The sequence below is a fragment of the Equus asinus genome, chromosome 13 (assembly GCF_041296235.1).
Source record: "Equus asinus isolate D_3611 breed Donkey chromosome 13, EquAss-T2T_v2, whole genome shotgun sequence".
Lineage (NCBI taxonomy): Eukaryota > Metazoa > Chordata > Mammalia > Perissodactyla > Equidae > Equus > Equus asinus.
In genome coordinates, this window is record NC_091802.1 from 2,503,333 (window position 1) to 2,518,285 (window position 14,953).

At 55.8% G+C, this 14,953-nt stretch overlaps 1 protein-coding gene across 15 annotated transcripts in view; it reads left to right on the top strand.

Moving 5' to 3' along the window:
- The window catches only part of MYO15A (myosin XVA), a 63,236-nt gene extending 48,314 nt beyond the window's left edge, over positions 1-14,922 (top strand). For 7 of the 15 annotated variants that reach the window (XM_070482253.1, XM_070482259.1, XM_070482258.1 and 4 more), the window contains 9 exons: positions 1,108-1,202; positions 1,417-1,494; positions 1,878-1,974; positions 3,780-3,940; positions 5,000-5,133; positions 7,920-8,053; positions 8,391-8,716; positions 9,833-9,973; positions 12,158-14,922. In XM_070482253.1, coding sequence (XP_070338354.1) covers positions 1,108-1,202; positions 1,417-1,494; positions 1,878-1,974; positions 3,780-3,940; positions 5,000-5,133; positions 7,920-8,053; positions 8,391-8,716; positions 9,833-9,973; positions 12,158-12,259 — 1,268 coding nt within the window. In that variant the 3' untranslated portion in view covers positions 12,260-14,922. The other 8 variants (XM_070482261.1, XM_070482262.1, XR_011493538.1 and 5 more) reach the window with 7 other exon arrangements.
- The last annotated feature ends 31 nt before the right edge of the window (positions 14,923-14,953 follow it).

Below are 14,953 nucleotides of genomic sequence, written 5' to 3' on the forward strand. Positions count from 1 at the left end.
GGGCAGTGAGCAGGAGGGGAAACTCAGAGGGCCTGGCCCTTCACAGGTGGCAGGCAATGTTTACTAATATTAATTCACTCCCCAGACACTTGCGAAGGTCCTGCAGGGGCTGACGCGGCAGGTTGTCTGATCAGTGAGGAGGGCTGCGTGTCAGGGAAGGAAGTGGAGGAAGTGTTGCTCTGGGTAGTGAGCACGTGGGAGGGATTTCTATGGGGGCTGAGTGGCAGGACCAGAGGCTGGGGGTGGAGATGTGTGGCCTGTGGGAGAAGAGGAGAAGGAGGTGGCAAGGGCCCGGAGGCCTGGGCTGAGGCCCTGCTTCTCTGGTCTTTGGGAACCAGCAAGGCTCTGGAGTGGTCCAGGCAGGGGTGGGCCTAAAGCTGGTGGCAGGGTCTCAGCCTTTCCCTCCTTGGGGTAGGGAGGAAAGGGGCCACTCCTCAGCCTCTCCCCCAGCCTCGTTTCCATAGCAACCGGTGGGTTCCCCCTAAGAAAGAGACTAGGGCCCCTGTGGTCACCACGGCAGCCATGCAGGTGATAGGGGACCTCACTCTCTCCACCTCGGAATCCTCCTCTTTGATTCAGTTAACAAACATTCCCAGACTCAGAGGTGAATAGACCCAGCTCCAGGGAAGGGCGCTTCGATCCGTGAAGGCAGCAGAGTGTGCCCTAGAATTCTTGACCCTACCCCTCCCTAGAGCAGGGTGAGGACCCTGCTTTACCCAGAGAAATGGAGAAACAGGCGGTGGGGTCCTGCACTGGGACACTGGGTGAGGGAGGGCGGTTGGCACAGGGCCCGTCTGGCAGGGGCACAGCCACATCACCATGGCCATCATCCAGTCAACAGCTCCAGAGGACAGGTATTTCCAGGGCTCCTAGGGAGCCAAGGGGACCACATGGAGTGCTGGTTCATCCCCAGATGCTGTACTCCAGCTCTTGACCTTGGGCGGTTGACTCCCCTCTCTGAGCTCTTTCCTCAGCTATCAAGTGGGAGAGTAAATGCCTACCCCAGGGGTGTGGAGAGAATGCAGTGGGCTCCTGGCCGGTGGCCAGAGGGGCCCCTTTTTCCCACCACCTACCCTGGGCAAGGCCTTGACTCCCTGTCTCTCGCAGGGATCGCCAAGGCCTGTGAGCAGAACCTGCAGAAAACCTTGCGCTTCGGCGGCCGTCTGGAACTCCCCAGCAGCATGGAGCTTCGGGCCATGTTGGTGAGTGTGGGGTGGGAGTGGGGGTCAGGATGAGACCTGAGCCCTGTCCCAGAGACCCTGTCATGTGCACTCACCGCTCAGAGATGTGCAGACTGGTCCAGGTGCCCTCTGCCTGCATGGAACCCCTCAGCTTGGGAACTCCCATGGCAGGGGACAACGGCTGGCCAGATCCCAGGACCCAGCCTCCTCGTCTCCTCACCTCTCCTTTTTGTAGGCGGGCCGCAGTTCCAAGAGGCAGCTCTTTCTTCTCCCCGGAGGCCTCGAACGCCATCTCAAAATCAAGACATGCACTGTAAGTGAAGGGCTGCCTCCAGCCAGCAGGCGTGGAGGGGCAGGGATACCCCGGCCTCCAGAGTGAGTCCCCAGGGGTACTGAGCCCTCCCCGCCTCTCCCACAGCCCCGTAAGGAAGGACTTATTTCTTAGAAGAACAAACAGCCTCCGAGGCTCAGGGTTGTACTGCAGACAAGGGACAGAGGCAGAATTTGAGCCGGAGTCACTCAGACTCCAAAAGCTGTGTTCCTTCCCTGCATGAGGCTGATTCTCAGAGACCTGGAGGATCCTCGCCTCTGCGCAGAGGGCCTGAGGAACTCTGCTCAGCCTCCTGGGGCCTGAGCGGGCTGGGAAGACGGAGGTTGCCTGGCTGGCCAGCACAGCCTCACTCTTTGCTCACCCAGGTGGCCCTGGATGTGGTGGAGGAAATCTGTGCTGAGATGGCTCTGACGCGCCCTGAGGCCTTTGACGAGTATGTCATCTTTGTTGTCACTAACCGAGGTAAGTGACCAGGAGGACCGTGCATGCCGGACTCATGCTCACCACTTGGCCTGGAAGGCCCGGGTCAGATGCCACTTCCTCCAGGAAGTCCTTCAACCCCCATGTGGAAGGACCTCTCTGAGCACCGAACACCCCCTAGCCGTCTGTCCGCCCCTCTCTGCTTCATTTTGTGTAAGTTTGTCTTGCCCACCAGACTTGGGTTTTGTGGAGGACAGGGCCCTCCCTGATTCCTCCCTCTGCTCCAGGCCCTGGCCTCAAGGAGCTTCCATCCTAGGAAAGTTTCCCTTAATAGGCCCTGATTCCTGGAACCCACAAGCACAAGCATTTTTTCCTGCCTTTTATGCCTTAATAGTGGCCATAAGAGCACCCTCCCTTTGTCTCACCAGGCCCTTCTCATGTGGCCCAAAGCCCCTTCCATCTGGTACCCACCCACTCAAGACCATGATCTGGCCTCTTGCCACCAGCTTGTTGGCTCCATCCAGCTCTCCCCGCTGCTGCCTCTTCCCTGAGCCATGTGTGCTCAGCCCTGTTTGCCCCAAGTCCAGCCAGGATGTGGGAGGAGGAGAAGGTGGTAACAAAACGGTCCCAATAACTGACGTGGATGGAGCAGATACTGTGTCCCAGGCACCGTTCAAAGCATTTAATTCTGTGAACTCCTTTATTGCCCACAACAACTCTGTGAAATGGAGACTATTATCATCCCCATTTACAGATGGGGGGACTGAGGCCCAGGGAGGCTATATTAGTTTCCTGTTGCTGCTATAAGAAATCACATGTACTTAGTGGCTTAAAATAAGACACGCTTGTCATCTTATAGTTCTTAAGGTCGGAAGTCCCGACGTCAGAGTGTCATCAGGGCAGGCTCCTCCTGGAGGCTTGAGGGGAGAATGGTTTTTTGCCTTTTCTAGCTTCCAGAGGCTGCCTGTATTCCTTGGCTCGTGGCCCCTTTCTCCATCTTCAAAGTGAGCAGTGTAGAATCTTCAAATCTGTCTCTTTCTCTCTCTGACCCTCCCGCCTCCTTCTTATAAGGACCCTTGGGATTACATTGGGCTCACTTGGAGCCCAGGATCCTCTCCCATCGCAAGCTCATTAACTTAACCTTGTCTGCAAAGCCCCTTTGCCACGAAGGTAACGTATTCACAGGCTCCGGGGAGTAGGGTGTGACATCTTTGCGGAGGGGCCATTATTCAGCCCACCATGGAGGTTAAGGGACTTACCCAGGGTCACACAGGTGGGATTTGAGCCCAAGCAGTCTGGCCTCAAGAGTCTGGGCTTTATCATCGTGCCATACCCCCTCTCTTTGGTAAAGTTTTACTGAAGGTGTGGGATGGGGAGCAGAAATGTCAGTGCAGGAAATAAAAACTTAAGCTTCTCCTATGAGCTCACTGCCAGGCCCCAGTCTTCCCTACCCGCCCCTCCAGGAACTTGGTAGTGGGTCTTTCCTGAAGGAGTTCTGCAGAAAGGCACCCACTAGGTCTCATGATCTGAGGCCTAGTATGCTTCTCCTTGTCCGCAGCCTCCTCTGGAAAGGGGCTGGGCTTTCTCTGAGCCTAATCCATGGCACTTTCCTAGACCTAACTGGGCTGTAGCTTTGAATTGGAGCTATGCCCACCTGTGGCCATCAACATTCCACAAACACAGGGCACCCTGTTCCATAAGCATGCTCTCCTTTACGGAGGAGGCCGTGTCCCAGAGCAGCAGGGGGCTTGCCTGAGGCCGTGCTGCGCCTGGTGGCAGGTTGGGGTCTCACATGTGCTCTGCACAGGTGCACACACATGCACACGCATGTCCCCGGCTTTCTTCAGGCCAGCACGTGTGCCCGCTCAGCCGCCGTGCCTACATCCTGGACGTGGCCTCAGAGATGGAGCACGTGGACGGTGGCTACATGCTCTGGTTCCGGCGTGTGCTCTGGGATCAGCCACTCAAGTTCGAGAACGAGCTATACGTGACCATGCACTATAACCAGGTCAGCACACGTGGGCCACTCTGATGCTCTGGAACCTTCCAGGCTTCCCCAGGCCCTTGAGCTCAGACTCCATGGCCTTAGCATTTGAGGCCTTCGTGATTTGGGCCCCACTGACATTTCTAGCCATAATGCCTCTGCTCCCCTGCTTGATCTCCTTGGAGGAGTCAAATGAGGTCCCCCTCGCTACCTAATTGTTGGGCCTTTGCACGTACTGCCACTCTCTCTGGCCTGCCCTTCCTGAGTCTCTGCTTATCTAAGTCCTCCCCTGCAAGGCTGCCCCCAACAGCACCTCTATCAGCCGCTCTGACTTCCCCTTTCCTCCTGATTTTCTCCTCAGTGCTTGGCCTGTCCCTCACTCAAAGGCCTGAGCACGCTTTGGCTAGACTGTTACTTTTGTCTTTCTGTTATTCTTCTTTGAGACTTGATTCTCTAAGTGAGGATCAAGGAATTTACAAAATCTGGCTCCCCCCTGCTGTGCTGGCATTTGTGGAAGTGCTGGGACAAATCGCGTGTGATTTTTGTGGAAATGGTACCAAAGCTTCAGCAATTCCGAGTACAAAATACGGTCACGTAGCTTTTGCGGCCACGTGGTGTTGCTGTTGACAACTGCCCTGAGCACTCCAGTGCAGTGCCCGTCATGGTGTGCCTCGCGGGCCAGCAGCATCCCTTGGGAACTCGTTAAAATGCGGATCCTCAAGTCCTGCCTGGAGCTAGTGACTCAGAGTCGGGGGTGCAGCCCAGCGGTCTGTTTTAGGGACTCAGGCGCATGCTCAGTTTTCAGAAACCCCAGCTCAACAGACAGTCCTGCGTGCCACAGTGTGGGTGCCTGCACTGTCCCAGGTCCCTGTGGGGGTTCCCATGTGGGCTTCAAGGCCACAGCCCTCACAGCTCACCTTCGTGTGCCTCCTTCATCTTTCCCCAAAACCCAGGAGAGTGGCGGGCCACCCCAGCCCCAGAAGCACATGGGACTGGAACCACTAAAACCGTGTGTCTGCCCAGCCTGCAGGTGTGCGCCTGAGCGCACCCGCCTGCAGCCCCTCACCCGAACGCTGCCCGCAGGTCCTGCCCGACTACCTGAAAGGCCTCTTCAGCAGCGTGCCGGCCAGCCAGCCCAGCGAGCAGCAGCTGCAGCAGGCGTCCAAGCTGGCTTCGCTGCAGCACCGGGCCAAGGGCCACCTGTACCTGCCCAGCGTGTGAGCGCCTGCCCACTGCCAGCCCCCACCCCGGCCCCCGCCTTCCTCAGACTGGCCGTCCCTGGCTCCCAGGCTCCCCTCTTGCACCAGGGAGGATGTGTGGAGAGGAGTTGTCCTGGCTGGGAGCTGAAGTTTCCAACTCGCCTACGAGCTGGGACCCCACCTCTTTGCACAACAGGTTGCTTCTGGCTGATATTAACAGCTCAGAGCCAATTTAATGATAAAAACCTTTCAGGACACACAGTCCCTGTGGTCTAGGAAATACACGTGGCCATGCAGAAAGATTTGGCCACAAAAACGTTCACTGCAGTGTCACCTACAACAGCAACCTCAATCTCCAACAACAGGGGATTCCTTAAATAAATTCTGGGGCGTTAGGCAGCCTTTACTATTTTTTTTTTTTTTTGAGGAAGATTAGCCCTGAGCTAACTACTGCCAATCCTCCTCCCTTTGCCGAGGAAGACCGGCCCCGAGCCAACATCCATGCCCATTCCCCTTTACCCCATACGTGGGATGCCCACCACAGCACGGCCTTTGCCAAGCAGCGCCATGTCCACACCCAGATCTGAATCGGCGAACCCTGGGCCACTGAGAAGAGGAACGTGTGAACTTAACAGCTGTGCCACCAGGCCGGCCCCTAGGCAGCCTTTAAAATGATGTTCTTAAAGAGGTGATCAGTTGTTCTCCAACTTTTGGTCTCAGGACCTTTTTAGCGGCTTGAAAATAGGACGCCAAAGAGCTTTTGTTTATGTGGGTTTTATCTTTTGATATATTTACCTTATTCAAAATTAAAACTGGAGGGGCCGGCCCAGTGGCACAGCGGTTAAGTTAGCACGTTCCTCTTTGGCGGCCCAGGGTTCGCTGGTTTGGATCCTGGGTGCGGACATGGCACCACTTGGCACATCGTGCCGTGTGGTAGGCGTCCCACATATAAAGTAGAGGGAGGTGGGCACGGATGTTAGCTCAGGGCCACTCTTCCTCAGCAAAAAGAGGAGGATTGGCAGCGGATGTTAGCTCAGGGCTAATCTTCCTCAAAACAAATAAACAAACAAACAAAATTAAAACTGGAAAACAACTTAAAAGTACTGACTTGTTGATTAATTTAAAATAAGGATAATACATGTTAATATAAATAACTATATAATAACTATAATTATAATAATATATAATAATCATAATACAAATAATATAAATTAACATTACATGTTAATATAAATAACTTATGAAAAAACAACTGTATTTTCCAAAAGAATTCAGTCAGAAGAGTGGCACTATTTTACATCTTGCTCATCTCTTTACCATCTGGCTTGATAGAAGACAGCAGGACCATCCCGTGTGCTGTAGTCTCACGTGGTGCGCAGCCTCTGCGAGCCCCACGGTGCCCTCGTGAGAGGAGAGACAGAGAGGTGGATAGCGTCCCAGTGTCATTATGGGTGTCCCCTTGACCTCTCAGACCCTCCCTGTACCGCGAGAATTCCTGGAGTGAATAATAGTGAGGTGATGTGTGTACAGTGCATGTGCCAGTGCCCATAGCGCAGTAAGGCCTCAACATGTAAAGCTCTTTTTATGTTGTAATTTTAAGCAAAAAACACAAGAAGCACACAAAAGTATAATCCCCATCCTTTATAAAAATAATCGAGGGGCTGGCCCCGTGGTGCAGCGGTTAAGTGCGCACATTCTGCTTCGGTGGCCCGGGGTTCTCCGGTTCGAATCCCGGGTGTGGACATGGCACTGATTGGCAAGCCATGCTGTGGTCGGCGTCCCACGTATAAAGCAGAGGAAGATGGGCACAGATGTGAGCTCAAGGCCAGTCTTCCTCAGCAAAAAGAGGAGGATCAGCAGATGTTAGCTCAGGGCTAGTCTTCCTCAAAAAAAAAAAAAAAATAATAATCGAGTTCTTAACTTTTTGTCGTGCGCTCTGCACACATTATCTCAGCTAATCTTCCCAAGGGCATTTTGTTTTCCCCTTTCACAGATAAGGAAACTGAGGCCCAGAGAGGTTATATGACCTACCAAAGTTTACCCAGCTAATAGGTGGGGGAACCAGGATCCAGACTTGGGGAGGCTGTGTCCAGATGCCAGGTTCTTATCCCGGCAGTGCAGAGACGGAAAGCTGTCGCCTGGGGGCTCTTTTAGGGGAAGGGGGTTCCCCTGACTTTCTCCCAGCCCTTCCCTAGTCTGTGGCCCAGGGCAGCTCGTCGGCCCGGACTGCTGTTGGTATTCTTCAGATGTCCTGAGAGGCAAAGGGGCTACCCTGAGGGAGCCAGCGTGTGACAGAGACTGGAGCAGCTGGGGGTGCCTATGGCCCTGGGGGCCAGCCGGGGGCCAGTGCTCCTCAGCCCCACCCTCCGACCAGCCAGTGGCGGCTGCTTTGCCCACCCTGATATGGTCCCCATCCGTGTTTCTCAGCCCTCTCGCCTAGGTTTCTCCTTGGAGGCAGGGGCTACGAAGGACGAACCCACCTTGGGTTCAAGTCTCAGCCCCCGACTCACTCAGTCACTGTGTGACCCGAGGTTAGTTGGTGAACCCCTCAGAGCCTCAATTCCCTCATTTTCAAACAGGGAGCCTAGTGGTACTGGCCAGTGGCTACTGAGCGCCAAGGCCCTGTGAGCACTTTACACCCATCTTCAACCCGTCTGCACGCCCCAGCATTTAGTCTTCCAAGGGGATGCAAAGATCACATCCGTTTTGCATAACACCTGCCTCATGGTGAGGATTGAATGAGACTGCGTGTGCAGAGCGCGTGCGGCAGCGGGGCTCAGGACCACTTTTCCCTGCACACGCAGGCGGGAGGTCCAGGAGTACATTCCGGCCCAGCTCTACTGCACCACGGCCGGCTCGGCTTGGCTCAACCTGGTCAGCCAGCACCGGCAGCAGACGCAGGCACTCAGCCCCCACCAGGCCCGCACCCAGTTTCTGGGTAAGAGTCCTACTCGGGGAGAGAACCGTGGCGGCTTTGCTCAGGAGGGATCCCGGAGCGCGGGGATGGAGGCACTTTTTTCTTTGCACAAAGGCATTTTCAGTGCTAGCCAGGCTGAGCACCAGCCTGGAGAAAACACCTTTTTAAAATCAGCTAGGCTTAGGGTGGCCCTGGGCGGAGAGAGCTGGCGGTGAGGGAGGCAGGTGCCAAGAGGAAACGGGGAGGCTGCAGAAGTAGGAGGAGAACCGGATGCAGCTGAGGGAGGGCACGCACTTCAGGCCTGTGGCTGTCCCTGCTGAGCTGTGCTGTCACGCTGACCACCTGCTTCCCACCCCAGGCCTCCTCAGCGCCTTGCCCATGTTCGGCTCCTCCTTCTTCTTCGTCCAGAGCTGCAGCAGCGTTGCTGTGCCGGCCCCCTGCATCCTGGCTGTCAACCAGAATGGCCTAAACTTCCTCAGCACGGAGACCCATGTGAGTGGCCTCAGCCTGGCGTGGCCCCTAGCCCCCTCTCCTCCAAGAGGCCAAGGTTCGCAACGGTGGAAGCACAGCTCCACACTTACCACCTATGTGACCCTCGGCAAGTCTCTTGCCCTCTCTGAGCCTCACTTCCTCATGTGGAATATGGGCATAGCAATAGAAGCCAACCCGTGGAGCTGTGCGAAGGTGAGATGAGGTAGCGCACACGCCAAGCGCTCCGTGTCTGTGTCTGCGTGGGCTGCCGTGCCAGGAGACCACAGGCTGGGGACTTGAGCAGCAGAAAGTTATTTCTCACAGTCTGGAGGCTGGAAGTCCAAGATCAGGGTGCTGGCAGGGTGGGTTTCCTCGGAGGCCTCCCTCCTTGGCTTGTGGATGCTGTCGTCTCCCTCTGTCCTCACATGGCCTTTTCTCAGCGTGCATGTCCCTGGTGTCTTTGTTGTGTCCAAATCTCGTCTTCTCATAAGGACCCCAGTCAGACTGGATAAGCGCCTGTCCCAACAGCCCCGCCTCCACTTCACCCCCTCTGTGAAGGCCCTGCCTCCTGTTATAGTCACGTTCCGAGGCACTGGGGTCAGGGCTTCAGCAGATGGATTAGGGGAGGGGACACAATTCAGTCCATAAAAAGAGGACTTTTTTGTCAGTTGTTCCCCCAGAAGTGGAGCCCGAGATGAGGACTCAGGGCAGGGGTTCTTTGGAGTGATTCTGGGATACGCTGGAGTGAGGAGGCGAGACCTGGGAGGGACGCCTCACCGTCTAGGGGAGGGCGTGTGAGCAAGCAAGTTTCCACTGTGGGAGCTGGTGCTCAGTCCGGCTGGGAGCCCAGGGAGCCAGCATAGAACACCCCCTTAGAGGATGCCCTCTGTTCTGGGGGCGAGGGAGCTGCAGTGTCACTCCGCCCTGTCCCCATCTGTCATTCATCGAGGCATTAACTGTCATCGCTCTGGCTTTCCCTGCACGTGCTCTGAGTTTGCTCCTGGGGCCGAATAAAGAGGTGCAGGTGTTAAGCAGCTTTGATGTGAAGATCGGCACCCCCAGCATCTTCTGCATCCCTCAGTCCCAACATTTAGAACAGTGCCTAGCACAGTGTAGATGTGTGCATCGGTATTTGTTGAGTCAATTTCACAAGTGAGGAAACTGAGGTCCCGAGAAGTCAAGCAACTTGCTCCAGGTCACACAGCAAGTCACTGGGTCACTGGTACTCGAACCAGGGTGTCCTACCTCCTACTGATCTGATCTACAGCGGAGGGGTAAGGGTAGATGAGACTGTCCCATCCACAGGCCTGTCTGCCCTCTTCCCCCCAGGAGCTGATGGTCAAGTTCCCCCTGAAGGAGATCCAGTCGACGCGGACCCAGCGGCCCACAGCCAGCTCCAGCTACCCCTATGTGGAGATCACACTGGGGGACGTGGCAGCCCAGCGCACCGTGCAGCTGCAGCTGGAGCAGGTGGGCCCTGACCTGCCACCCAGGCCTTGTCAACCAGCCTCTCCCTCCCTCATTGAACTCACCAGGCTCTTCTCTGGGCGGGCCTGCCTCCAAGATTGGTCAGGTCCTGGCCATGCGTCAGGGAGTATCCAGCCCGGTGCAGGGGACAGAAGTAACCCAACACTGCACAGCACTGTGGACCATTACAGTGGCCTCCCAGTGAAGCATCTTGGTGGTGGGCTGGTGGGAAAAGGCCCTGGTTGTTTGCAGAATAGTGAGGAGTTTGATGGGGAACTGGGGAGACACACCCAGGGCAGGGGAGGTCTTGAAGGTCCCTGAATGTCAAGCTAAGAATTTGGGGCTTTCTCCTGAGGGTACTGGGTAGCTATAGAAAGTTGGTGAGAGGGCAGGGCATGGGAATTCTGAGGAAGTTCACCTGGGCTGAAGCTCAGAAGACAGGTTGTGGGGCTGGGATCAAGGGTTGGCAGGGGTCCCCCTGTGACAGCAGGCCCACCCTGTCCCTTCTCATATTTGTAGCAATTGTGACTGCTTTTAACAGGCGTGGGTGAGCTCTAGGCTCCTGTTCAGTGTCATGGCCCCCTGCAGGTGGGGCAGGACCAGAGTTCTTATCCCATTGGAGAGAGAGGATTGAGGCTCACAGAACGGGCAGAACCGGGGCTGCAGCCCACACGTCTGCCCTTTCCAGCCCACCACATCCCTCCTCAAGATCTGGGCCCAGGACCACCCCCTATGCCAGGGCCTGCCTTGAAGAGGTTAATTACCCAGGGCAAGAGAGCGGGGCTTCCACTGGTCCAGCCCTGCCTCTGAGAGACAGGGCCGGAACAGAGCTCCTGCCCCTCTGCCCCTGGGAGAACCTGCACCTCCAGACCAGGCTCCCAGTCCTCTTCCCACTGTGCCCCAGGCCTGCTCCTGGCCTCCCCCACTGATCCTGCCCTGCTCCCAGAACCCTGCTCCCAGAGCTCTCCCTGCAGCACACCACCTTGTCCCTGCACCTGTCCCCCGCTCCCTCTCACCTCCTTTCCTGGGGCCTCCTCCCCTGGGTGACCACTAAATGTTGCTGTCTCCCCTCTTCCCAGCACCCTCTCTGGCCCTGAGGCTTTCAAAACTGTCTCTGCCCTGACAGCCCCCAGACTCCTGTCTCCTGCCCTGACCCCTCACAACTCCCTTGGAGACCAGCAGGCCTCTCCACCTCACTCGCAGGATCCTTCTCACCCCTCCCCTCCTCTCACTGTCTCTGTGGCGTCTGCTCTCACCCCTCTCTTCTCTTGCTGGCTTGCTGGCAGCTCGGATGAGCTTGCCCTCCCCTGCCTGACCCAGACCTTTTGCACTCATTGTCCCCTCTCCCTGGAACACTGGCCCCTGGGTCATCACAGGGCTCCCTCCCTTTCTTCAGGTTTCAGCACAAACATCATCTTCTGGAAGCCTTCCTGACGCCCCTCCGGATAATCCACTCTCTCTGCCTCCATAGCCCTCACTATGGCTTGCAAACTACTTAGTGATTTGTTTGTTTGCCTATTGTCTGTCTCAGCCCCAAGAGAGCAGGGCTGTGTCCATGGCACAGTGCCCGGCACGGAGCAGATGCTCAGGAAGCGGATGGACGGAGGCCTTTTTGGCTCCTCTGTTTCCTCGCAGCCCTGTGCCCTCTTTATGCTGCCACCTCTGCCTCTGGCATGTATGTGTGGGGCACACATTTATTCATTCATTCCCCACCACAACCGGGAGCCCTGAGGCTGGGACCCGGCTTAGTCTAGGTTGTGGGTGCCAGGTGGTAACCATGGCAACACGTAGTTAGAAACTGTTACCAGTTATTGACTGAACTAATATTTTTAAAATCTAAAGCATTTACGGTAATAAAATCTTATGGAATCCTCACCACAGCTCTGTGAGGCAGGCTCTTGTAAATTGAGACCCTACAAATGAGGCCACTTAGGCTCAGAGAGGTGAAGTAACTGGCCCAGAGTCACACGGTTCTTGTGTAGCAAAGCCAGCAGATGCGCTTGGTCTCCTGCTTGCTCACCCCTTCCAGCCTGCAGCCCAGCATTCCTCCTTCAGCTTCTCACGTCCTCCCAGTGCCAGGAAAGGTGGGCTCGCTAGTCCTGGCCCCGCCTCTCTCCCATCCACATCTTGCCCCAAGGCGAGTTGGGGAGGTGATGGGTGGTGTGGACGCTCATTGTCTCTCTGCAGGGACTGGAGTTGTGTCGTGTGGTGGCTGTGCATGTGGAGAGCCTGCTCAATGCCCGGGAGAGGCGGCTCACGCTGCCCCCCAGTGAGATCACGTTGCTCTGACCCAGCCCCCGCCCTCCGGCTGCCCTCTGCCAGAAGGCTTGCTGTATGCCTCCAGGGGAGTTACTGGGCCTCTCTGGGCCAGTAACCCCTGTAACAGGCCAGAACACTGCGGACACCAAGAGGAGAAAGGAGGAGAACCCAAGTCCCCAGAACTCAGGAAGACCGATCCAGAGTTGGGATGGAATTGGAGCCTGGAAACTTGGGTCAGATAGCAAGAGGAACTTCCAAAGCCTGGTCAGTGGGGCCTCCTGACATGTCCCCCTGTGGGCCCTGCCCCTAACTTCCACTTGTGGCAGGGAAGCCCCACACCAGGGCCTGGACGAGCTGGAATTTGCCTGTGGTGCATCCGGGTCTGACACTCAGATCTGCTCCAGCTCCACATCCTGGTCCCTCATGTGTCCTCCGTGGGGGCCCCTGCAGTGCTGCTCAGCTTGGATTTGGGACCCTTGGTCATTTCTGTGCAGCTAAAAGGTGCGGCTGGCAGCCATTCTTCCATGGAGTTGCTGAGTGGCTGGAAAACAAGCTGGAGGGAGGAGGCAGGAGTTGGAAGTCTGGTTGTACCCCTGGGCACTGCCCATGAACAGAGCTTCCAGTAGACATCTGTTCTTACCTCTCCCTGCATACTCCTGTGCCCCCACTCCACACTCCTTAGGTAGCTCCAATCCTAGGCCCCCATCACTGTCTGGGCCACACAAGGTTCGAGAGTGGCACGGTGGAGGAAGAGAATTTTTGTGTTATGGGCTGGGAAGGGAGAAGTCTGGGAAACAGCTTCCCAGAGAGTGGGACATTGGAGTTGGGTTTTGAAGGATGAGTAGGAGTTTGCTAGGAATAGATGGAAATGTTTCTCCAAACAGAGAAAATGATATTTTTTCCCTAGAACAGTGTTTAACACAAAGTAAGCATTTAAGAAATATTCGTCACATGAATGAAAGAATAAATAAATGAATGAATGTTGATGGAAAGTACTGGTGCTTTGGGGAACTTGTTGGGGAGGCGAGCAGAAGGCTGGATAGGTATGTGGTGGCATAATTGGCTGGAGCCGTGGTGTCAGAGGAAGGATTTATTGTCTCATTCAGTACCTACTAAGCACCTACTGTGTGCTAGGCACATGCCAGGCACTGGGAGTTGCTCACTTTTAAATAACTATAAATCAGGACAAGACTTGTGAGAGAGAGTTCGCTAGGTGATGAGAGGAGGGAACAGCATTCCAGACAGAAGGAACAGCATGTGCAGGGACTCTGAATAGGACATTCCTAGTGGCAGGACTGGAGACTGAAGAAGCTGGCCAGGATGGGCTGGGGAAGGCTTGGCAGGCTGCACTAAGGATTTAGGATTTCATCCTAAGAGCCATGAGGAGCCTTCAAAGGTTTCTCAGTGGGAGGTGGGGGTGGGGCAATCTGCAGGTTGTACTTTCATAGTTCATTTTGACCACAGAGCAGAGTGAATATAGGCAGCAGGAGACCAGAGGAGAGGCTGCTGGAGCATCCCCCAGGAAACTGTGGTGTGGACCCTGGTGGTGATGAGAGGTGGGGAGAAGCTGACAACTTGGGAGAGATTTAGGAAGTCCTGCAGGCAAGACTAGGGGATCAACTGAACTGTCCTGAGACAGGGACGGTTAAGGAAGAGCCCATTATACATACACCATGGGGCTGTCCCACTTTTACTGCTGCCTTAGGTTGGCTTCCTCCAGGGGCCGACTGTGCCCGTAGCTGATTTGGGAGGTGAAGGAAGTGGAGAAGGATCCAGAGGGTGTGTTACCATCGTTACCCCTGCTGCAGTAGCTCTGCCCAGGTGAGAGGTGAGCGCTTTTTGGGTTTCAGAGCACAAGAGGGCTGTGTGAGCGAGGCCGCTTGGAAGGAGGTCCTCCAGGGTGAGCTGCCCCAGCTGATGCGCTGGGGCCTGAGAGGAGCCCCAGGTGAACCCTGGCCGATCTGTGAGCAGATAAGTGACTGAGGTCTCGGTTTGGGATGGTTCGTTGCACAACACTGGATGACCAGAACACCAGGGCTTTTGGATTTCAGGACCTGGGCCTTAAGACACAAGGTTTTAACAGCTGTTCTGGTGACTCTGGGGTGTCATCAGAGAGCCAAGCCCTCCTAAGAGGGGGTAACAACACTCATGAAGCAGAGCGGCAAGAGTCAGGGGTGGGAGGAGAGTCAGACCCTGCTATGGCCCCCAGGCACTCTAGGGGTACCACACTGGGCCCCGCTACCTGGGCCAGGACCCAGAAAGACAGGAACTGCAGGTCGACGTGGGGAGATCCAGAGGAGAGGGGACCAAACCCCAGGGTTCCTAGCCCAGCACGGGGAGAGAACCGTGCAAATATCTAGGTGGCACCGGGGCTTGAGACAGTCAACTGCCGAAGCCCTGGGATCTCAGAGGGGTGTGGCAGGATGGACCATCATATCTGGGTGCTGAAAAGTAATCAGAAGGATCTCATTGCTGCCCCCATGTGGGATGGGGCCTGGACTTGGCCAGGTTCCAGTGTCCACATACCCCTCTGGTCTCCCCCTGCCCAGGGATTCCTCCTCTTGCTCAGGACCCACAAGCCTCTTAAGAGAATCTTAGCTTGGTAGTTGAGGACCCAGGCTGTGGAGCCAGAGAGGCCTGTGTTCAAATTCCACATCTGTTTGTTGATTAGCTGTGTGGCCTTCTGCAAGTTGCTTGCCCTTTCTGAGCTTTTGCTTCCTTCTT